We start from the raw sequence: 23,479 nt of genomic DNA on the forward strand, positions 1-23,479 counted from the left end.
ACTCCATCTCTATGTGCAGAAAAAAACAAGATGACTCTTGGTGCTGTATTTCTTTGTCCAAATGCAGCTGTATAAAAATATCCATCAAACTGAAAGGCAACTTGTTTTCAAGTATGATCTTTAAACAGTGGCGACAGTGTGCCAGTTTCACAAGGAAGCTGTGATTTTTAGACTTAACCCACTGAGGCATGGCCATCAAACTATAACCAAAACAATACACCCACATTCCTTCCACAGCCGAGTAAGTTTTATCAAGTCGAAGCCCATTTTTGACAGACTGTATATACAGGTGGAGCACTTAACACCTCAGATGAGTGATACATGAAACTGAAAACCGTGGGGTGTGATTTAAGATCAAAACTTGAAAAGGTGGCCGATGCTGAGATGTTGTAAGTAGCATTGTTTCATATAATAACTTCCAGCTGCTTAAAGGCAGTGTGGCCTAAAATCACTGTCAAAGCAACTGTTATCTTTCCCTTTAAAATGACCTCTTACTGAATAAACTAGCGTGTCAACATTGTGAGGGAAGTCTATTTGTGCGGTTTTGGATTTTCTGAGAATTTCACTTCATTAAGTGGTGATGAAATGTGCTTTAGTCTTCTTAGAAAACAATATCCACTTCTATGATAAAAAATAAAGTGATGTTCAACTTGTTAATGTTCATTTAAAGGGATAACTCTCCCAAAAATAAAAAATACACATTTTTCCTCTTACCTGTAGTGTCATTTATCAGTCTAAATTGTTTTAGTGTGAGTTGCCGAGTGTTGAAGATATCGGCCGTAGAGATGTCTGCCTTCACTCTGATAAAATGGAACTAAATGGGACTCGGCTTGTTGTGCTCAAAGTGCCAAAAAACACATTTGAAACAACTCAACAGCAATGTCTCTTTAAACAAACTGTGAAAATAAATAAAATTCCACCCTAATGTTTGTAAGGTAAATATGAATCTGGATCCAGGAGGTGGTTAGCTTAGATTAGCATAAAGACTACAAGCAAATGACGAAAAAAGATATGACGAGTTTATGACTCATGTGAAAAGCTAGAAGGACGAGTTCTAGGCTAGGCAAAACTGCCTCCTAGCATTCAGTGAGCACACATTAGAACAGGCTAGCGAGTGTCCAGGTGTGTATCATTGAGGGGGCTACGCCTTCAATTCCGGCAGATCGTGTGCAAAGAATTGCTTCCTCAGTGAGCTATCCTCAGTGCTACACGCCCACTGAGGATACACACATGCATCCTTAAAAAATTCTCTGGCGGAAGGACTCTGTCCTTGGTTGAATTTGAAAGATCCCCCAAAAAATTTACCCTATGACTCTGGTAGACGTCTTTAGATGTTGATATTTGGTTGAGTTTAGGTTGTGACATCAGGTGACCAAACTCAATGTTGGGACAAGGTCTGCCAGTGTCAATTTGACATAGAATACTGACAACAGATGACATATATATTTGTTGGTTTTAACCTTTGTTGTTACCCAAAGTCTACAAAAAGATATGATGTCAATGTCCACACAACATGAAATTCTAACGTCTTTAGACATTTAAAATATCTCCAACCCGATTTTAATTCCAACCAAAGTTTTAAGTCTGTCTGATGTAAGAGTCCAACGTCTTGCTGACTTCATATTGACGTCCGGTGCCAGCTGGGACAGAAGTGTAGGCGTTGCATCAAAAAAACAACAGCGGTCAGCTGCTGCCGAGTTAAAAAACATTCACGTGATATGTTTTGAAAAAACAAGAACTTTCTGTGAAGACAGGGAAATGCAAAGTTCATTGGTATTGCCAAGAGTATAGGGAAATGAACAGCATGACAAATAGTCACACAGCTGACCACACTGGCATGAAACACGGCAAAGCAGAAAGTCCCTTTGATACCAACTGCGTCAACTGAAGTTCAAATAAAACTGATGATAAAATACAAACTCATCTTGAGACTCAGGATTGATTTTGTGGCATAAGTCTGAGTTTACAAACCCAGCGATGACCTGGTTTGAAGTCTTTATTAGTCAAGGGAAGTGTTTACATCAGACCTGTTTCCTGTGAGCGTGTCTTACCTTTGTGGAGGTGTTTTGGCCTTTGTGAAGGCCCTCTGTATGACAGGAGTGGGGTGCTATCTCCACACAGTTTCACTTCCTGACCTAATAGGACTTTTAGCATATTGTCAACACTAGATGCAGAGCGTGTGGGCCATCAGCTCTTCAGTCTTCTACCGAATGCTGGTTGCATTTCTCGGTTTTGATCAGAGTGAGACATGGGGAAACGTCTGTGTCATGATCAGATGAGTGTCTTCCTTCTGCGAACAAGCTGCTGAAGAAAGTGGTTGACTGAGAGGTTTCACTCACAGTATCACTTGCAGCAAAGTGCAGCAAGTTGACTTCAGTGCTTTGATCTATGAGCCTATAAAACGCAGTGTGTGACATACTGTAGCAAGTCAATATTAAACTTTATACCCTCATAGACAAAAATAGAAGACAATGATGCATCAGGTCCCACGGTGAAGAGTATAGATTCACAATGAGGTCATTTGATCTTTGCAAAGAGATGGTGGCTTTGTTGGGAACTAATGTACTTGGTTTCATTGAATGTTGCCTGCATGAACATTTTTTGACTTATTTCATATTGAGTCACATCCACAGCTCATTCACTTACGTTTGCAATTATGCTCATTGTCCTTTCTGTAGCAGACAAAGGAAAAAAGACCTTCCTTAGGTTCATTCATCAAGTTTGCATACTTTTATCAAAACTTCCCGATGACAAAAAGTCTTTAAACATGTTTTTTTGAGCGTTGAGCAATCATTCTAAATGGTTGAAGACAACCTAATTTCATTTAAAACTGAATAATAAAAAATTAACTTCTCAGAAAAGTCTTTGGCAGTTAAAGCTTTCTCAGTATCTTTATTTAAGATGTAAAAATAAAGGGGGGGGGGGGTTGAGGTTGCTACACCAAAAAAATTTGAGCATCAAACACTTGCTTTCCTGCATTCTGGTGTATTTTTGTGCACCAATTTGTGCGGTTTCTGCATCAATATATGTCGTAAATGTCTAATTTTGTCAAAATAACAGTCCTCTGCTACTTTAATGTTTTTATTTGCACATTCTAAATATTTAGGGGAGTGTGTCCCCCATGTCCCCCCCGGAAATCTACACCTGTGTGTATAACATTAAAAGGTGCCAAATCTGCATCAGATTAACCTTTACTGGATGACTATGACTGCCTGATGCTCTATATTCTATAACCTTATATTGACAAGTATCCTGGTTTTAAATATATTCATTTCAGTCAATCTGGAGCCTCGTCCTACTACATGCTGTTAAGAAAAGTCAGATTCACACCATGACATGTGAATGACCTGACACTTCTTGGGCCTAAAATGGTGAAAAAACATTGAGAAGCCATGAATTAGTCACCAGTATGCAATGATGATTTAACAGGTAGCAGTGCATGACGAAAGGGGAAAACCTCTGTCTGGCTAAATAGTCTGACATTCTGTACATTACATTTTCAGCTACAGCTTGATCATTTAAAAGGCACGTCAACAAGTTTCACAAATGATAATGTAGTCACATAGTCAAATAAAGCAGCTGCAGTGACCCAGCTGTACAACTTACACCTCGCTATCCTGAGAAAAACAGGTAAACGAGAAGCACATTTTAATCGTACTTGTCAAAGTCAAGAGTGCACTGCAAAATAGTGAACACAATGGTAATGCGGTGTTTCTTATCTAAAATATATGGCACATTGAATAGAAAGTGAGGTTTTTTATTTGAACGTGATTTACATATGAATTGATGACTCTGTGGTGACATAGACATAAATCAGTCAGCAGTTTTTAATCATGTTTCACATGCTACTCTTATAGCACTGCATCACAGCATCATAGAGCTAAAATGACACATTTTTTTCATCTGTAGCCTATAGGTTTTAGCTTCTAACTATCTTCATTTTTTTAACTTGTTCTCGCTGCTGAGGGGGTTTGACGTCCTGAATATATCCTTCGAGCTCTGTGCTAGCTCTGCCAGCTTGGGCTTGACAAAGGGTCAACTGGGCCTAATTTTAAAAACAAGAAATTTAGATGGGCCATGGGACATTTTTTCATCACTGTACTCCTAGTCGGTAAAGCTCAATATCCTCAGCACATAACTCAGGAGGAACACCCACCCTTTGCCAAAGACTGCATACACAGAAAAGACATACAGACAGAAAAAAACTGGCGACGAACAGCACACTAAAAAGAGACTTAAACCGAGCTCAAGCCAGCATGGGTTTTGAATCCTTTCAGGTCTCCTAGCGCCAACTTAACTACTTTCATACACTATATATGTAGTTCATATATTTTTTCTTATATCAGGTGAATGTATGCTGGGCCATTCGGAGGTTGCCTTTGGCCGGATGTTGCCACCAATTTAATAGGCCGGCTGCAAAATCTTTTGAGACATGTAATACTGGGCTATGCAAATAAACTTGCCTTTGAAAGTAAACTGTATTTAACTTTGGATCCACAGCAGCAGTGGTGGGCTAAATAGACAATTATGCAATTGTAGTAGATGATAAAAGATAGTGTAACAACAGTATAGGTAGTAAAGACGTATCTAGTCCATTATACGGCTAAATGGATCCACAGTATTAGCCACAGCTCACAGACTAAGCTTTTAGCATCAAAGCCACTGAGTGCACTGAGTGGTGTAAAGTAAATCTTATTGCTTATGAATTCAATGATTTGTTTGTAAAGGAAAGAAAGTGTTAATTATTTTTTTCAAAATGTACATGGAGGCCCGCCCACAGAAATGGCCAGGCCCCTGAGAAGTTCCTGTGAAAAGTCCCTCCCCAAGTTTGCTTTACGCATGTCAAAGGATGCATGTAAACTGAGAGAAACCCTCAGTTATGGGGGCTACATAGACACGTTCATCCTCTGCCTCACAGGTGGTGGTGGGCCAGGTGGTTTCCGTCACTTTCTAGGTACTTCATGGCTAGTAATGTTAGCTTCATTGTTAGCCTCCTGGCTATTGATAGCCTTTTCAGCCTGTCTGGGAGCAGCTTTTTTAGCTGATTGAAAAAAGTTGGCCATCATTACATTATGTTTTGGGTTTAATACCCCTTTCCAGCTTCCTCTTTTTCTTCTTTTTCTGGCATCCCAATTTATGTGCAAGTCCTGGCATAGCAAGAAAATTCACTCCAAAATTATCTAATATTTTAGATCAGTACATTTCTTGGGTCAAGTGACTGGCAGACCACCTGTGCTATGTTTTTTTTACGAAACTGTAGCATACAAAAAAAAAGACAGAAAAAAAGACTCATGCTATTTTCAGGAGAAGGTGTTTTCATTATGAAACCGGTTACATTTTAACCAATTAAACAATAAATACAATGTTTGACTTTTTGTTTCAATGAGCACTGCTTATATTGCTTATGTTTAGGATGAACGTGATTATTGCTGGGCCCCCTATTAATGGCTGGGCGTCAGAGAGCCCCCACTCCCCTTATGGGCAGCCTTGGGTTTCACTTTAAGTAAAAAAAAAAATGCGGTTTAGCATTCTGTTTAGTTTGTCACTGCTTCCTTGGATACAGCAGCTTTTAAGCCATTCAATGTGCATTTGTAATGAAAACCGAAAGATTAAAGCCATCTGCTGTTCCTCTAAAAATCACACCATCATTGTTTTAAATGCCACACACCACTCTGGACATCACCTTTAAGCCAGGCACTTAGTGTTGTTTCTGCTTGGTGACTCTGGAGAAAAACCAAACAACAGAAACTTTTGTCTTACTAGTGAAACTGAGAAAACCCCTTTGATGAGCAGCAAGCTACTGTGAATGGGTACACCGCTTTGACATGTATTAACAGTTGCCCCATATTGTGGGAAAGTACTGTCACTGTTGCTGCCGTCAGCAGTGCATGAGAGTTTGGTACCGAGAGACACTTGTCACCACTTCCTGTGTACCTGCTCGCTGTGATTTATTTCATGCACTGATAGACAACTGTTCTGCATTTGCATCCTATATCTGAAATCATCAGCAGATTTCCCATGACGGTTTCTCTTCAGCTGCTAATAACAGAAAACAGATGCATGCAAATTTTAACTCACAACAATAAGCACACAACTGCTAAACAATCACATTTTCTCACTCTTTATTTTGGTATAGGAATAAAGACTGAGAATAGAGAGAGACTGAGTAAAGGTGGATAAATTCTTATCCACCTTTTTGTACTAGTATCACCTTTTATCTTCTCTGTTTTGACAACAGAACAAATAGGTTTTACAGAATTTTGTTTTCAGTGCTGTATGCCTTTCACATTTTTTCTCATTAGTGCCATTTTACCCTGCCCCTTTTGTCTGCACCTATAGGAAGAAAAGTACACCATGCATACAACTCCTGCACATGATGCAAAACCAACAAGGGTTTAAGTCAGGACAGACTGTGGCTTGAAGAGTTTCACTGAAAACAACAGTGGGGTTGACGGTTGACTGATTGGTGACCACTTTGTTTCTTACTTTGCCACTATCTCAAACCATGGCAAAAACAATGCGAGACACTTGAAACAGTTGAAGAAGCAGATGAAGTGACTAAATTTGTGAATTTCAAAAGAAATTTTCACATTGTGTAAGTGCAAAGAGATAAAATAAGATCCTATTTTTGAGTTCTGGTGTAAACAAACAGCTGGAGGAAGCATTTCACAATCATCTCTGTCTCTCTGATTTCCTGATATTTAATCGGTTCAAACACAGAGGAACTTTTTTGTCTTATTTTACTAAATTGGTCAATCTCCCTGATTGAGCAGGACATTATACAGATCCACTTAAGATACCATCATAATAGCCTTGCTTAAAAATGTATACAGCCTTTAATTTATGTTTTGTGTATCTTGATTTGCCAGCATGCAACAAGTACAGTAACAGCAATATTCCCCCTTTTCCCCCTATTCCCCTATTTGCTCACTGTGGGCTTTGTAGGGTGGTAGCACCACAATAACAACACTTAATAAATCTGGTAAAACGTCCACATGGACTCAATGATGAACTTATAAGAATTTGGTAGTCAAAGGTCAAGGTGACTGTGGCCTTGCATCTGTCTTATTCTAGTTAACATGATATTGCAAGAACATCTTGACAGAAATTCTCTAAATTTGGCATAAACATCCACTTGGACTCAAGCAATAAACTGAATTTGGTGATTGAATGTCAAAGCTCAAGGTCACTGTGACCTCCCGAAACATGTTTTTGGCCATAACTCAAGAACTCATACACTAATTAAGACAAAATGTCACACAGATGTCTAAGAGGATAAAACGATGATGTGATGACATTTTTTATGCAAAAGGTCAAAGGTCAAATTCACTGTGACATCATAATGTTCTGCAAAAACACTTCTGGTCACTAGTTAATGTCATAACTCAGGAACAGAGGGAAAGACAGTTGGGTAGATACTGAACTGATGACACAAAACCTGGGTTTGGTTTTTGATACTAAAAGTAAAGAATGTTTTCCTTGGTGTCAGGTAGTTGTAAGAAGTTGCTGGGTCGTGGTGACATTGGTTTGAGTTACTGCAGGTGACCGTGGACAGACCTCCTACACAACTTTGAACCATCATGCAATTGTGAGCTGTATGCAGGCACTTTGTGAGTGTTGTGTCTTTGAGACCAAACCCTCGTCCTTTTTTACCTAAATCAATGCAAAGATGAAGAAGTGTGTGCAGAAGTTAACTTTTCTGAGGGACCTGAACTGTGTGCAGACAATCGTGGCTCTGACTCTGAATCATATGTGTAGAATTTCACATACAGCTCTTTTAAAATAGAGTGCCTATGATGAGTATCTGTGTGCTAGGCTGGCTCAGAGACTTCTCTCTCCGCAGACTCAGACTGTTTGGTTTGGGAACCAAGATCGTGTTAACATGACATCTCTATTTTTTCAGTTACTTCTTTTTTTAAAGAGGCATGAGATTCACTTCTCCCATGGTGCACTCAAGATGAACTGAGGGATCTACTCTATATGAGTCATGCAGTAGAATGAAAAAGATATGTTTGATATTTATTTACATGCAAACGTGTGGGAAACGAAATCATGTTAAAATTCTAAATGCTGTGCTGGAAAGCATCATTAGATACGGTATGGCATCACCCTTACAGTCCAGTTAAAATCAAGAATTGACATGGTGAAAAGAGCAATGAATGTGATCAGAAAGAAAAGTACAGCCGTCCCTTCACACCATGGAGAGAACTGTTGTCAGACATGCAAACTGATGGACCCATCACACATCATGTATTCTGAATATGAACTATTACCTTCAGGCTGACGTTACAGAGCCAGCAAATGTAAAAAAGACAGCTGCTTTAAGCTTTCCTAAGTTTTCAGACTGTAAAAAGTGGAGGAGTCCAATACTGGCTTTTGAAGATATGCAGGGCAGATGTCCCCTGTATCTCCTCCTCTCCGAACTGACGATAGCCGTGGCCGGAGGCATTATGTTTTCAGGTTGTCCATCCTATTCTTGTGAACACAATATCACAAGAAGGCCTTGGGGAAATGTATTCAAATTCTGCACAAACATCTCCTTGGACTCAACAATGAATGGATTAGATTTTGGTGGTTGAAGGTCAAAGGTCAAGGTTATTGTGACCTTGTCTGTCCCATTCTCACAAACAGAACACATTAAGGGAATGTCCTCAGATTTGGCACAAACATCCACTTGGACTCAAGAATGAACTGATTAGAATTTGGTGGTTTACGGTCAAAGGTCAAGGCCACTGTGACCTCACAAAACATGGTTTTGGCCATAACTGAGGAATTCATACACTAATTATGACAAATCACACAAATGTCTAATAGGATAAAATGATGATGTGATGCCATCATATACATAAGAATAGACCTTATTTATTAAGTGCTTTTACAGGAGAATGACTAGTCTTGTGGTACTACCACCTTAAAAGTGCTGAGCAGAGCATATTAAGATCCAAATCTGTGTATAAAAACTTCCTTACTTCCTGTCAATAAGAAAGTTGTAGAACATGTTCATGCAGACCATGTATTAAAAGGTGTTTGATAATGACAAATAAAGAGCCAATATGCCACTACTATGCATGCTAATATGCAACTAGTTAATGATGAATATGTGTACCTCAATATAAAGTGTTACCAAAATATTACACCTCGAGTTTATTTCTTCCTGTGTTGCTGAAGTGTTACTCCACTCCACACTGTCTGCGTTCACCTTTATCATGCTGACTGAGGTATCAGGGGCTTTCTGGAGGCTCAGTGACTATATCCTATATGTGGACAAATGTCTCCCCTCTCTCTTTCTTCCCCTTTGTCTTTGCTTTCCTCCTCAGAGCCATATAGTGATTAACACATGAAGGAATACTGCAATATGAAAACTGTTCATAGTCTCCCACATCCTCTTAAATACCTGGTATATATTTATCAGTGATTATATCAGCAATTGCATGAATTGCAGCCACATTTAGCCACTGAGATCACACATCCCCATGTCATGCAAGTGTACAGCTTTTCATGGTTTTGGAAAGGCATATATTTTAGTGATGTGTGCATTATTGCAGTCTGGCGCCCCCTTGTTAAACCAGTCAGAAACAGTGATGTTTAGTCAGTCTTAAAATCTATCATGATTAAATCATATATAATTTCCTTCCACTTCCACTTTCTTATTGTTTATCAGTGTCAAAACACCCTCAAGCCTATCCCAGCATGCAGTGGGCCAGAAGAGATAGTTATTCTCAGTCCTTCACGGGGCATATTTGCTCCCCAATATTTTCATTAGGGCAGCATATATAGCACAGCTAAATATTAGACTACAGTCATCGGTCAGTAAGCCATTTTCAATTTTCAACTTGATGTCCAAATGATTAAATATACCCTAAACCTAAAGTGAAATATTCAAATAATATGATTACTACCTACAATGACCACACACTTATTTGTTAACAGCTTTTATTACCCCATACTTTGCACAATACAAACAAATGCACATCTAGTGTAATATAGGGTAGATGTATCATACTCTACAAGAGCATTGCTTCATGAACATCATGTATATATTCATTTTTTTTTAAACCTCACACTCCATCACCCACATCAATACGAAAAGTACACAGTTAAAGATTCCAGACAAAAATATTCTATGCCCTTTGTTTGGGGAAGTAGGGAGATCATTCTAGACCGTGATCCACGTCATTCAATATGCGAGAGCAGAAAAAATAAATGCGAGAACGTTTTGGTATATTTTCGATGATCAGACTTTCACAGAATGTCAGATCAATGGAAATATTTTATGTGGAATGCAATTAAATCTTTAGGTAACAAATTAAAGCGGGGTTGACCTCAGACGGTCAGGAAACGTTATTTTGAAGCTGCTGGTTATTAAACAAAAGGTTTGTTGGGGTCTAGCTCAACAATGTTTGCATTTTAACTAAAAAAGGGGGGCTGCTAAAATAATATCAATTACCCAGTGCTAGAGAGCTAAACATCACCTATAACCATCTGATAGATAAGACTCCAACTCTTCAGGCAGACAGTGTGTATCTGTCCAAATCAGCAAACGGACAAGGCCTCTTCAGACAGGGACGTGACAGTAATTGCATAGAGCACTGAGGGAAGTCTGCTAGCTACTGTAAGTGAGCTCCAAAACTGAGACGTAGAAAAGAAGCACAGCTGAAGAAGGCTATCATTTATCACTACCTCATTAGTGTGATCAGATGTGTGTACTTGCGACCTCCCCCCACACCCACACACACACACACACACACACACACACACACACACTCTTTACTAAAGCCAATAACTACTGAAGATGCCAGATAAAGCATGAATAAACAATTCCTCGTGGAGGTGCTTTGTTTCTGTCTCTCTCGTCTCACAGCAGTGGAACTGATGGTTTCTTGTCCAAACCACAGTCATAAATTTTGGTCCTGTCTCACGCTCTGGACACCTGTTTAACCAGCTGTCTTTGGTACAACTCATTCATTGGGCTCATATCTGGAACAGACACACAATGAAAGTGTTACAACCTGAAATTAGACAAATATCTTTGTAAGAAAGACAGTTTTACAAGTTAAAAAAAGACAAAACAGAATAACTTAAAGGGCCATACTGGTATGTTTGCTTGTTTTACATTACTGCCAAATATTTTCCATAACATGCCATAGTTTTTTAGATTTTCCCATAGACTGTATAAAAGAAGCGGACAAAGATACCGTGACATCATCCATTATTGTGAAATACCATTTGGAAGCCTTGATTTGGCATTTTGGCTGTTGTCATCTTGTTTTTTAGAGCCAGAAGTGACCATATTTGGAGCCAGGATGGAGCTGTAAAGGAGTGAGGGGTGGATCTGCCGGGAGTGGTCTCCAAAGGTCTATTGCTGCTATCCATTGCAAGTTGGAAATCAATAATTGACTAGGTATTCCTGACTTCTGATCTTAATGCGCGAAATGTATCTGCTCGGGAAAACATAGATGCCTGCAGAAAACTGATGGTTGTATGTCAAGTCTCTGAGCTTCAAAAGCATCCACAGAGGAGATACATCAGTTACCAAAGCACCATTGGCAAAGAGAAATTGTGTATAAAATAATTTACTGTCTTGTGTGTTTTGCTAAAAAAACAAAAACACTCCATAAAACACTACATAAAGTGAAATAAATTATGAAAATATCATTATGCTCAGTTCACTGCGTGCGCCGAAATGTTGCTGTGACATGTGTTTATGTTGGCAAACTCAGGCTAGGTAGATCTTGCCGGAGTGTCTGACTTTAATGTCCAATGTGAATGACAATTCTGATGCACTTTGCCATGTGGGAGGCTATTTTTTTTCCAAATTGCAAGTACAATGGATTGCAACATTTGCAGCACTGGTGGTGGTGAAGTGGGTGTGGATGAGGGAGCTCTTTGTGGAAAATTTTGCCCCCCTGTCCATAATTCCTAATGGCTGGTCTGGTAGTAGCCACTTGTCTATCACAAGGTAGCCACGCCTTAACGCATACCCCCTTTTAGCATCTATTTTACTTTAAATGTGACCATAATTTCAAAAATAATCATACTGTATTGAAGATGACTTGAAACTAGTGGTTGAGACCAAAAAACTCTTCAGGAAGATGTTTACTGAGGTAATAAATCAAGTGAGAATTGGGGTTATTTTCTCATGGACTTCTTTACACTTGCACTACTTTTTGCAACCAGTGGAGTCACCCCCTTCTGGCCATTAGAAAGAATGCAGGTCATTGGTTTCACTTTACAGATCCGGAAGCTACGTCTACTTCTTTTATACAGTCTATGGATTTTACGATTGCATTTTCAGGCAGCCTCTTTATGAATGGCACATTCCTGATGATGATTGAATTGTTTTACACTTAATAATGAAAGCTCACCTCTGCAATCGTTTCCTAATTTCTTTGATCTGCTCATTTTTCTTGGTCAGGATCTCCTTCATGTTGCGGTAGGCCGCAGTTTGCTGGAACTTCTTGTCCAACTCCTGCACACCAAACATACGTAAAAATTTTGTTCAACATTTGATACGTGCTAACTTAACTTAGAGGGAAATGCCACAGGGACATACCTTCTCTGCCAAGGAGAGCTGCTCCTGCACTCGCAGAAGTTCATGTTTGGCAGAGATCAGGTTCTCCTGCAGATCCTTCTGGGAGGCAGTGTTGGCACTAAGAGACCTCTCATAGTCCTCCCTCAGAGCTGCCACCGTGTCCTCGAGACTGCTGATCTCCTTGGATTGCGCAGCAAACTTGAAGGGAAAGGAAACAACATACAAGTTCATATGGAGGGAACGACAACCAGTGCTAATACTACAGAATCAAAACCCTACTCCTACACACTGTGACGGACAGAAGCAACACTTTGTTCAGCGGGATACATACCATGTGAGGTCCAAGTTAGCAGATAAAACCATATGATAGCAAACGTTCAGATGAAACAAAATAATAAAAAAGCAATAACAAGTATTAAAATGGAAAGCAAACTCAAAATGTCACAAAAGAAGATGATGCAAGATTTGCACGCCAAACTCCAACAGTACCTGCTGTTCACCTTGCACCTTCTGAAGGTCTTTCAGAGCTCTCTCTGCCTTGGTTCTCTCGTCCAGGGCACTCATTGCCTTGGAAAAAATAATCAGAGCAGTTTAATTAATTATGTAAACTAGAGGATGAATTATAAGAAAGGATGCTGTGTGCCTTATTGTTATACCTGGGCTTCTAAAGTCCGCAGCCTGGCTTTCAGTTTATCATTCTCCTCCTGTAGTCTTGCTATCTCCTAGATAAATATTAAAGATAGATGTGAAGGTGTGTATAAATGTGATAATGAGGGCACAACATTCAACAATTAATCTGTATTCATGCAACATATTCGTTTACCTTGTTAAGAAGTTCAGACACTCCACCTTCATTCAGTGGTGCTAGCTTGGGTTTGCTTGTTTCCTGGTTTATCTGGAAATAAAGTAAGCACTTAAGACGGAACAGTTCTTATGTCTCAGTCGTAAACACGTTGGCTAGACCTCCGTGTTACTATGTGAGAGTAAATATCTTTATATCCATTTTGCTTTCCTTAGCAATGTGATGATGGCACGAGAAAGGTGCGAATAGCCAACCCAATGAAAGAGCAGACATTCAGAGCAGAAAGTTAATTTGTTTTTCTTAAATGGTAAAATATGAAACCACACGTCGACCTCAGTGGAGTGTGACTTCTGAACCGCAAGGCTACGTGTGAAGGACAGGTGGTCTGACATGAAAAACAGCTTTAGATATTCACATGAACACTGTGTTGCTCTCTAGCTACTGAATTCTATGTGGGTTTGGTATTCTTTGAACAAATGATTAATGACAACTGCACTGATGGTGCTGTTTGGGGCTCTATATGTGACAAAGCTGCACATTACACTCACCTTATCAGTGGTTTTAAAGTCTGTCTTCTCAAATTCAGCCACTTGCTCTAACAGCTCCCTATACGGGTAGAAGAGAGAAGTAATGGGCAGTGGAATAATGATGAAAATTAAAGAGAAAAGGTACAAAAAAAGCTTGAAATCTTTTATATACCCTATACATTTTTAGACAAAATGAAACATTTGTCAGTATCAATGTCAGTATCTTGTGAGCAACACTGAACAGTGTGACACTGATCTGATGATATGTACTATCTCACCTAACTCGCAGTCTGCCACCACAATGTTTTTGAAATCGCAATAATCTACTTGGCGGTTATGTATCCTTGGCAAGGAAAAATAAACACCCTTTTTCTTGATAGCAGTTTAGTACTTGCTAAAGCATATGATATAAGATATATGCTTGTGGTGAGCAGAACAGCACTCTGAAAAGCTTAAATGTGGTTTCTAAAAAGTAGCAGAACACACGTAGACTGTGACACAGGGTGTGTTCCTTGCTTTAGACACCGTATCAGTCACGTACTTTAGGGCTGAACCCTGAGGGGAAAAAAAAGCATAACTCTGAGGCTTATTTATCCACCCACCACCATGTACATTACAAACAAAAAAGCTTTTTCAAAACAGGCTCAGTGTTTTAACAAGGTGAAAGGTCGCAGAGGTCAGGAGGTACATTGAGTTCACTGGAATATCACAGTAGTACATTCAAATCTATGCACAGGGACTGTGGCGCTTTACAGTGATGATGGGTTTGTAACATGCTGAGAGCAGACTGTGGCTAAAGTGTTAATTTTATGACCTTTTTCTGTGATGCCAAAGACCAGATCAGACAATATGAAGGTAGTGAACATGGAAAGGTCTGGCTTCCTCAATCTCTACCAAAAAGAGGAACAGATTGACGTGTGTCTTGGGCTTTGGTTTTACCCTCAAATAAACAAAACTGTGAACAATAGCCATTGATATCCTTCAATGTCAGAACAGATTCCTCTAAAGTGGGAGTTATTTTTAATCTATATAACAACCACTATGCTCTGACACCTGACTATATTTGTGCCAGAAAGCCTTAATACATCCTTGTCAAAATGTCAGGAGTGCAAAGTACATTCTGACAGCAGTTTAAATATGATTTATCTTTATTGCTGATATCATATGTACCTGCCCGCACTGCTGGGTTCAGGCTTGTAATATGAAGAGGCTGTTGTTTCCTGCTTGGAAACAACAGCAAGAACAGCCATTTAGGTAATCTACGGAGCCCCTAAAGTTGCCACAGGTGATATTTTAGATAAGATAATAACTTACGCGCACAAGATTAAAAAAAAAAAAAAATCACCTTTTGGGACTGTAAGTGCTTCGTATGATTCTGTTTTACTGTACAGAATTTTTATTTTATCACACAAGGCCACAAACTCTGTGTGACATCCCCACCTCAAAAGTATGCACTCATAAAACATGAGCTACCAGTAATCACTGAGAGTAATGTAATATTAACTTTATTAAATGAAAAAGTAGTACATTTTTCACTGTACATGTGTGACAAACCCTAAAATTGAAATAGCAACTTTAATTTTGCCAAAGACATTTTGCCATTTACCTCAGTGGTAACTGTAAACAATAAAGAAAGTTTTACTTTTAGTTGGAAAAGCTTTGTGATAAACGCAGCTGAGACTTCTGTAATTTGAATTTTTGAGAGGCTAAAAGAAAATTTAATGGAATGCGTCTTTCATTAGGAAGGATTTCCTTTCGAAGGTAGAAAAACTTAAAGAAGAGCTGTAGTTAGGTTTGAAAATTATCCTGAAAAACAGGCGATGACCCATCGCTTTTACGTCCTTTAAATTTTTTTTTTTAATACTTTGAGATTAATCACCACTCACCACTCTACTCACCTCTATCATACTGGGCTGGCGGCCAAAGTCTCAAAATGTGATTTTTTTTTTTTGTAACTTTGATGAACTGACATTAAAATGTACTGAGAAAATGGCACAAGTTGTGTTTTTTTTAGCCTAACTGAACATCTTTTAAAAGGAAACCAATATAGTGGAAAAAAGGGGTTGTATATATGTTGTGCATATGAGCATGTGGCTTGACAATAACCTTTTTGCCTGCCACACACTGTAATATGCACGCTATCTCAACCTAAACAGCTCTGAGGAGGAAGTGGTACAAAGTGGAAAAGTTTTTCTCATGAACATGAAGGTGTATTGCATGTTTAGAGACATAGCTCACTTCTTAGTTTAGTGTGGCACTCTGACCTCAAACTGTCACATCATTTTGAATTAGTTTAATGTGAAAATGCTTTTACTGCTTATTTAATGTGGAAGGGTCAGAGATCTGATGCAATATGTCATGCACACATGTACACAGTATAAAAAAACTATATTTCAGGACATAAGAGCGAAGTGTGTTATATTCCATAATATCTGAATAAGAACCTTATGTAGTCATGTGGGTGCAAACCTGATTAGGTCACATTTCATCAAACGTTTGCTGTTAGTCTGTTAACTCAACAGTTAACAGGAAGCTGAATCTGCCTCCTTCCTCACTGCTCACCTGTTCTCCAGCTCTGAGATATCACTCTGCAGTCGCAGGTAAAACTTCTCTGCCTGTGAGAAGAGCTGCCTGAGCAGCAGCACATTAGTGTGGGCTGTATTGATGAGCTCCATCTCCACCTCCCCACGCACCACCGCCTGCAGCCCATCCAGCATCTCCTTTACCTCGTCCACTGTGAAGGTTTCCTCCACCAGCCTCCGGAGAGAAACACACACACATTACAGCTTCATCTGGACTAAAAAAGCACTTTATTATTGTGTTATAACAGTGAACGTACAAGCAATGGCACCAATAACTTATGAATGACCAGTCACCTGCTGTCTTTGAGCTCTTCAAAGCAGGAATCAATAGTCTTTAGTCTCAGGACCCTCTTTGATCGTGCAAACCGCATGTAATTGATGACTTCATTCTGATGGTGTTCATTAAATCCAAATTCAGCCTACATGGAGACAAGGAGAGAGAAACTAGCAATATACTGACAACAAAAATGAAAGATGGGCAGAGAGAGACAGGCTGTAATGGAAACCACAGCTAGCTTATGAGCTAACTTGAAGAGGATTTTCCCCTGCTAATATGACGGCCTATTCACATGAGCTAGCACCTAAACGTGTCATCTCTGGGGAGTGCTTGCTAACTGTCCACTCGTCTTTGAATAAAACAGATTGAGACGATTAGCATGCTAACTTCTAAAAGCACACAGGTGGCCTGGCTACCACGTAAACAGCAAACGATCGCAGCTACTTACCATGGTGGCTGTGCAGCTAACGTTAACGTTACTAAGTTAGCTAGCTTGTAGACTGAGATGATTCAAAGGAAAAATGGGTGTTTCAGCCTCTAATTTAGGCCACGCAGCGAACAGACTAGAAGCTAATGGTAGAATGCTAGAGACGAGCGTTTTAGTAAACTGTTTTGTACTTATACTTTAAGTCGGTGAAGAGGCTAAAGGAGGGTTATATCATAGCTGTAAGATTATCTGACAGATTTGCTAGCCTAGCTCTCCGGCTAGTGTTTGCCTTGAGAATGCCTTGGTAACGGAGAATAGCGTCATTGCCTTGGTTACTAGAGGTGCGTTCAGCGGCGCTACGTACAACACGAAACAACAAGTTACATGGTCGAGATGTATGACTACGGAAATAAAATATATGAATATTATCCTATATTTTAGTAGTCATTTCATCAACATATTAGCCTATGTTAGTGAATCTACTGTCGAAATAGTCAAATTGCGTATAATTGATAGACTTTAACGGTCATTATACGCTATAATAAATTGTGCACAGTGCAAATATCTTTTATATGATATATTCCTTTATGTATTTACTGCTTCATTGTTTCATTGTTTAATTTACCCGAAACTGAAATTATAACTGCTTCGTTTTGGAAAATATTCTGTTTTCTATATAATTATTTTCTATTTTGTTTTTTCCTTTTTGTTTGTTACCTTTTTTTTTTTTTCACCAGCCTACATTTTTATACAGTCTATGCCTACATGTTGTGACAAATAACCGTTATATGACTATGATTTTAATTAAGATAAAAAGGTGTTTAAATTTTATATTTTAAGGCATTCATTTTCTGTAAAAGTCCGTCAGCATCAAAGGATATATTTTTTCATTTTTATATTTTTTATGTTTATTTTTTATTTAATTTTTCATTATTTTAGTTTTTCATTTGTTATTTTATTTTATTTTAATTTTTATTTTATTTTATCTCATTTGTATATGTTTTATGTTTATTTTGTATTTTATTTTTTAATTTATTTTATTTTATTATTTTATTTTTTAATTTATTTTATTTTATCTCATTTTTATATGTTTTACATTTATTTTGTATTTTATTTTTTCATTTATTTTATTTTACAAATTATTTTATTTTATCTCATTTTTATATGTTTTATGTTTATTTTGTATTTTCTTTTTCTTTTCTTTTATTATTTCATTTTAAAATTTATTTTATTTCATTTCATTTTGGTCATAGCATGACGACCACCAGGTCTGACTCCTGTCATTCTAGTGGTAAGTTACAGGTGTGTGACTTTAGTTCGAGAAGTGAGGGGACACAACAGTTACGGATGGGTGTGGGTTAAACGTACAACATGTCCTGTATTTTTGTGTCGCCAAACTGGCAATTTGGCCTGTTTGTCAATACATTGTATTAAGCAGTAGATGGCAGTGTTGAGCTGTAAGTATGAGAGGTCCTGAAAAGATTTAGGCTTAGACCTCTGCCTCTGCTCCTTATCATCATCACCAGCACCATTTTATACTGAGAAAATCTACATGCCTTTTCTCCTGTGGCACTTACATGTGCGTCACATGCATTTATATGTTTTAGCAGATGGTCCTTGTTTGATTTAATAGTTAAATAGCTTCAGATTGGGACCTCATCATCTCAGGATGATGGTCAAAACAAGATGGCATACATAACACTTACTGGCCTAATGTTGACTGTCACATAAACCCACTGCCAGTATGTTTTGAAATATTACTTTTTCCCTCTGTATCTTTACTTTTTATTGCAGATCATATAGCATTTATATCTAATGGCAGATAATGCAGTTTGGTCAGATGAAATGAGATAAGATCAAATATACCTTTATCGATCTCCAGCTTTAATTTGGTAGTTGCAGCAGTATAAGTAACAGAAATAAATACTAAGAGGTGCATAAACTTAAACAGAAATAGAATGAGGATAGAAACTACGAGCAACTGGAGACAAATTACATGGTAAAGTGAGTTGTGCTACTGGAATGACAATTGCATGATTGATAAGACAGTGTTTTTATTTACATATTTACAATGCATTACACGGCTATTAGTATTCTATTATACATATCGCAGTTGATTAACTGATGGGACTCATCATGGCTGCTTCTCCATCATTTAAACTTATGTGACTCCACATGACCCAAATAAAAACTTCATAGAGATTCTGTTGCACTTACTGCTTGTGATATGTCACGGAAGTCAAAAGGGCATCGCTATACATTTTGTTAAGGAGGTTTCTAAGAAAAAAAGAAGGAGCGCCTCTTCCCTCATGTCTCTCTAGCTATAATTAAATTAGACTAACAGGCAGCACATGGTTGGTCACCTAATCAGATGCCACAAAATGTGACCACTCGGTGCTGCCCCGCTCAAGTTCACTGTGCAACATCAGTCAGCCACACAAGCAAAGATGTTTCCTCTTTACCTTCAATCGCGGTGAGTCACTTATAATTTGAGACAGGAACTATGTTAAGACCATATCCTTAAGGGTTACAAGTCATAGTAGACTTGTTGTACTACATACTATAAGTCATTACTCTTTTCAGTTTTTTTAGAGTCTCATATATTGGTGCTGCTGTTCGACAGTGGTCAGTTAGACAATGGTGGTTTCTTTACATAGCTCTTGTTGCAGAACCAAAATTAGTGAGTGTCGATGTCATATCTGCAGCTGGTCCATGAGCGACTTTAGCAAAGGTGTTTGACTGTGGAAGAATGTGGGGCATTGCAAGAGCAAAACTATGCAAAGAAAGCAATTGACTCAGAGCATAAAATATAGCATAATAAACACTAAAGCAATGAGAGCATTACAATAAAACATTGTGGGCTTATACACACATAAGCAGCTGATAGATGCACTTCGAGTAAATCTTTGTAGGATAGATCGGACAGAGACATACAAAAGTTTACATATATTGTCTTAAAGTTGTTTACATAGAGTTTTTTTTGCCAGGAGTTGAAGATCTCAGTTGCTTTCTAATTCAGTTTTAAGCCAGCCATCTATATTTGACATATTGCTATAAATTGTGAACCTCAGGAAATGAATTCTGCAAAGGGGATGGTGTTTATGAGTGAATAACTTTTATAACTTTTAAATGGTTTTTGCAACTTTGATGTCACATATGTGTGTTCAGTATGTGCCTGTGTATGTGTGTATGTGTGGCCAGTTACTGTTCATACTGGTGTCAATCTTCATGTAGGCCCCTACTGGTGTAAACTGTTGTACTATCAACAGAGGCATTGCTGCAGTGGTGGAACAGTGTCCCTAGAGGGCACAATAATCTTTCTTTCTGCATCTTTTTACCAAGCAGGCAACTGATACTTAGAGAGCTGCAAAAGTCATAAAATAAAATAAAATGTTGAATTGCCCTTTAAGAATTTTTCTAATTTCCTATATGCTTAAAAAAAAAAAAGGCACAATGTGCACAGAGATGTAAATGTAGAAATGGAGAAATTTTCTATTCAGTTTCCATTTCAAAAGATTAGCTCACAAAGAGCAAAATTTTAGCCATGTGACTGTAAAATGGACATATTGTCAAAATGAGTCTATACCTGACTCTTTGGTGCGCGGAAAATATATTCAGTGTTACCTTACTACTTCTGAAACTGTCGCTTTTGTTTCAATTGAGCACGAATGGAAACTAAAGATTCCACCATATAACAAAGTCAGCAAGAGCCCCGCTCAATAAACTGTTCCCAGGTCGGTTTCTGCTGTATGTATCAATGCATACACTGAGGGAAATTAAGAAAAACTGATCTCAGGTCGGCATTTTATTAATTCCGCGTCCCGACAAACCAATCAGCTGACAGCCGCATGACAGGCAGGCCTCCCGCATGCGCAGTGGCACACTTTTGGTATGAGGAATATGGCAGCGTCCTGAGCCCTGTTGAGGGAAATACGGCGTAACTGAGCACCTTCAGCATCAGAGTGGGAAAACTGAGAAGCACCGGCCGCACTCAGAGGAGGGTGGGGGGCTGAGGGACGGCTACCATTAATACCCGTTAGCGTTTTTACAGGTAAATGCACCCGCTACCACCTGCCACTGTCTTCAAGCCATCTTCTCCATGTCTGCTTGATTGAACCCCGCTGCTAAGTGCTAGTTAGCTTCTAGCTTGAGGCTAACTACATTAGCCTGCCACAGCCCTTATTTTGCATTCGGCAAACAAACGCTGATAACAGAGGTGTCCGAACTATTTGATATTCTCGTTAGGAGGAGCAGCAGTGTCAACGTCGCTACAAAGGCGCTGTCGTGCTCGCTCCTAGCCAGACAGATAACCGTGTAGGCCCGCTGCAATGAAGCAGAGTTTGGCTAGGCGCTTGAGAGCCAGGTAACGTTAATGCTGCTTGTCATGGATTTACTTGACAGATCGGGACCCAGCGGACATCCCCAAATGGACTTAAGAATCGCCATTAGCTATTTTAGCGCATTTCGTGCATCTTGTATCTTTGTATCTATTGTCACGTGTGAGAAAACTGCAAGTTTATTACGTTTTGCACGCAAGTGGTTGATGAAATCATTACAAAGCCATAGAAGATGAAGTAGAGTAAGTGTCCGGCCGTTAAGTTCCGTCTGGTGGTGAGATTGCTTCATATAATTGGCACATAAAGGGAAGACATTGCAACACGTCTTCTCTGCAGAAAAAGCTTCTGAGAGGAAAACCACTCAGCAGAAACCAGCACGGTTTTTGTGTTGTTTCTGGAAATGTCATACGAAAATCTGAATGTCCAGATGTCCCCTATAGATGTCTTTGTTTATTGGCCAGTGCTCTGCTTTTATTGTACAGTCAGGTCAGGTATGGTCATTGCTTTATGTTCATCATAATTTTAACTAGAGATGTAAAAAAAAAAAAAGTGGTGAGGGTCATATAATGATGAAATGGCAGATGACTGTTTGACCCTTGCACCCACACTGATGCTGAAGCAGTCTTTATATCCTTATATTGTAAGGGAAAAGGTGATCTAACTTTTAACAAAAACAGGATAGAAATAAGCTTAAGGCAAACAAATAGGCAAAAGAGCTGTTTACTTAGTATAACATGTTAATTGTTGTGACACTTACAGAATAGCCTGTTATTGTAGTCTAGTTGTCAGTAATACCCAGCTGACAGTCTGTTTTCAGTTGTTCAGATAGGTCCCATTTAGAGGTCTCCTACAGTCCTATTAGCGGTGCACCAGTGTTCACTATGGGCATATCGTGACAGCCACAGTCGTGTCAGCAATGATCAAAAGCTGTGTTTGTTAAAGTTTCAGAAAAGTTGTGAGACCTGTCTGGGACAAGTTATCATGTAAATGTTGTGTGCTTTGCTTTGGGCCTTCCATTCATTTTTACGTCACCGTCTTCCTGTTTGCTCTTGTCCTTTTTTTTCTAAATTCTGTCAAGGATAGCCCATGAATAATTTTCTATTGATCTGCATACAGGCAGGAAGAGGTGGGAGGGGTGATCACATGACCCAATCCTGGAATCCACCTTGGTCTTTTTTTACACTCATCACAGCACTCTCAACCCAGTAATATAATAAAAAAAAAACTGCACTGCCCTCTGCGGCAGCAAAGAGCACGCTGTGCACTGCTTGCTGCAAACATCTCCCATTGTGCATTCCATCAGCCCCCCGCTTTGGATTAGATTCATTATGCAGCTCCATGAATGCGTGCTTGAAAAAAAAACTGTTGATGTAAAACTTGGCTCTTGACTGTTCCTTGCACCTTTGTTTCACCAGCACAGGCATCAATTATTGAGACGCCGACACTGGCTAATTTTAAAAGGTCCTTGTCCATTGTTGTGGCACCTGAAAGTAGCCTGTATTTCCATCCTGATCTCTCTGAACACCAGACAGCTGTCCCCTTGGTAAATGGCGGATTCCATCACTTGGGGCTATTTTGCTGTCCCCTGCTTCAGAAGCACGTTGGAATGGAGAGGAAGGAAAACTGGAGTCAGATTTTTCCAGGATCCTGGTAGAGTGCTGACACAGGTTCCTCTTGTCACAGTGCAGCCGCCAGCAAATTACTGCACTAAGGATAGGAGAGACAGTTATTCCCTCAATTTGCTTTATTCTGTGCTATTGACTGCTTTGTCTTTGACGTCTTTATTTTTTAACACAGTCTGTCACAAAGCATGACAGATTGTGTCCGCCCCACTGATGCTTTATGGTTTGTCCTAGTTAGAAAAGGAATGTCTTTGAATTTAGTGACAAAAACATGGATGCTAGTTAATCTGTTGTCCGGGTTTGAAAGCGTCTAGCTGTCTTTAAGTTAAATTACAAGGTTTTTTATTCAAATAATGCACTGGGCCGTAACACT

General features: G+C 39.0%; 2 protein-coding genes across 10 annotated transcripts in view; one reads left to right on the top strand and one right to left on the bottom strand.

Moving 5' to 3' along the window:
• Positions 1 to 9,922: 9,922 nt before the first annotated feature.
• On the bottom strand, positions 9,923 to 22,696 carry lztfl1 (leucine zipper transcription factor-like 1). 3 transcript variants are annotated; one of them, XM_050056190.1, is made up of 10 exons: positions 22,242 to 22,696; positions 16,738 to 16,862; positions 16,424 to 16,618; positions 13,883 to 13,940; positions 13,356 to 13,427; positions 13,189 to 13,254; positions 13,022 to 13,099; positions 12,554 to 12,730; positions 12,366 to 12,469; positions 9,923 to 10,977 (listed from the first exon to the last, which is right to left on the bottom strand). In XM_050056190.1, exons 2-10 carry the CDS (start codon positions 16,812 to 16,814, stop codon positions 10,959 to 10,961), a joined length of 846 nt encoding a protein of 281 aa, XP_049912147.1. In that variant the 5' UTR covers positions 16,815 to 16,862; positions 22,242 to 22,696; the 3' UTR covers positions 9,923 to 10,958. The 3 variants fall into 3 exon arrangements, with proteins under 3 accessions (XP_049912147.1, XP_049912145.1, XP_049912144.1); XM_050056188.1 differs by lacking the exon at positions 22,242 to 22,696 and adding an exon at positions 17,169 to 18,028 and having other exon boundaries at positions 12,554 to 12,712; XM_050056187.1 differs by lacking the exon at positions 22,242 to 22,696 and adding an exon at positions 17,169 to 18,023.
• Positions 21,022 to 23,479, top strand: part of LOC126397422 (dnaJ homolog subfamily C member 13) — a 44,687-nt gene continuing 42,229 nt past the window's right edge. For 4 of the 7 annotated variants that reach the window (XM_050056180.1, XM_050056181.1, XM_050056182.1 and 1 more), the window contains exon 1: positions 21,217 to 21,510. In XM_050056180.1, coding sequence (XP_049912137.1) covers positions 21,476 to 21,510 — 35 coding nt within the window. In that variant the 5' untranslated portion in view covers positions 21,217 to 21,475. The other 3 variants (XM_050056184.1, XM_050056183.1, XM_050056185.1) reach the window with 3 other exon arrangements.

The sequence above is a fragment of the Epinephelus moara genome, chromosome 11 (assembly GCF_006386435.1).
Source record: "Epinephelus moara isolate mb chromosome 11, YSFRI_EMoa_1.0, whole genome shotgun sequence".
Taxonomy (NCBI): Eukaryota; Metazoa; Chordata; class Actinopteri; order Perciformes; family Serranidae; genus Epinephelus; species Epinephelus moara.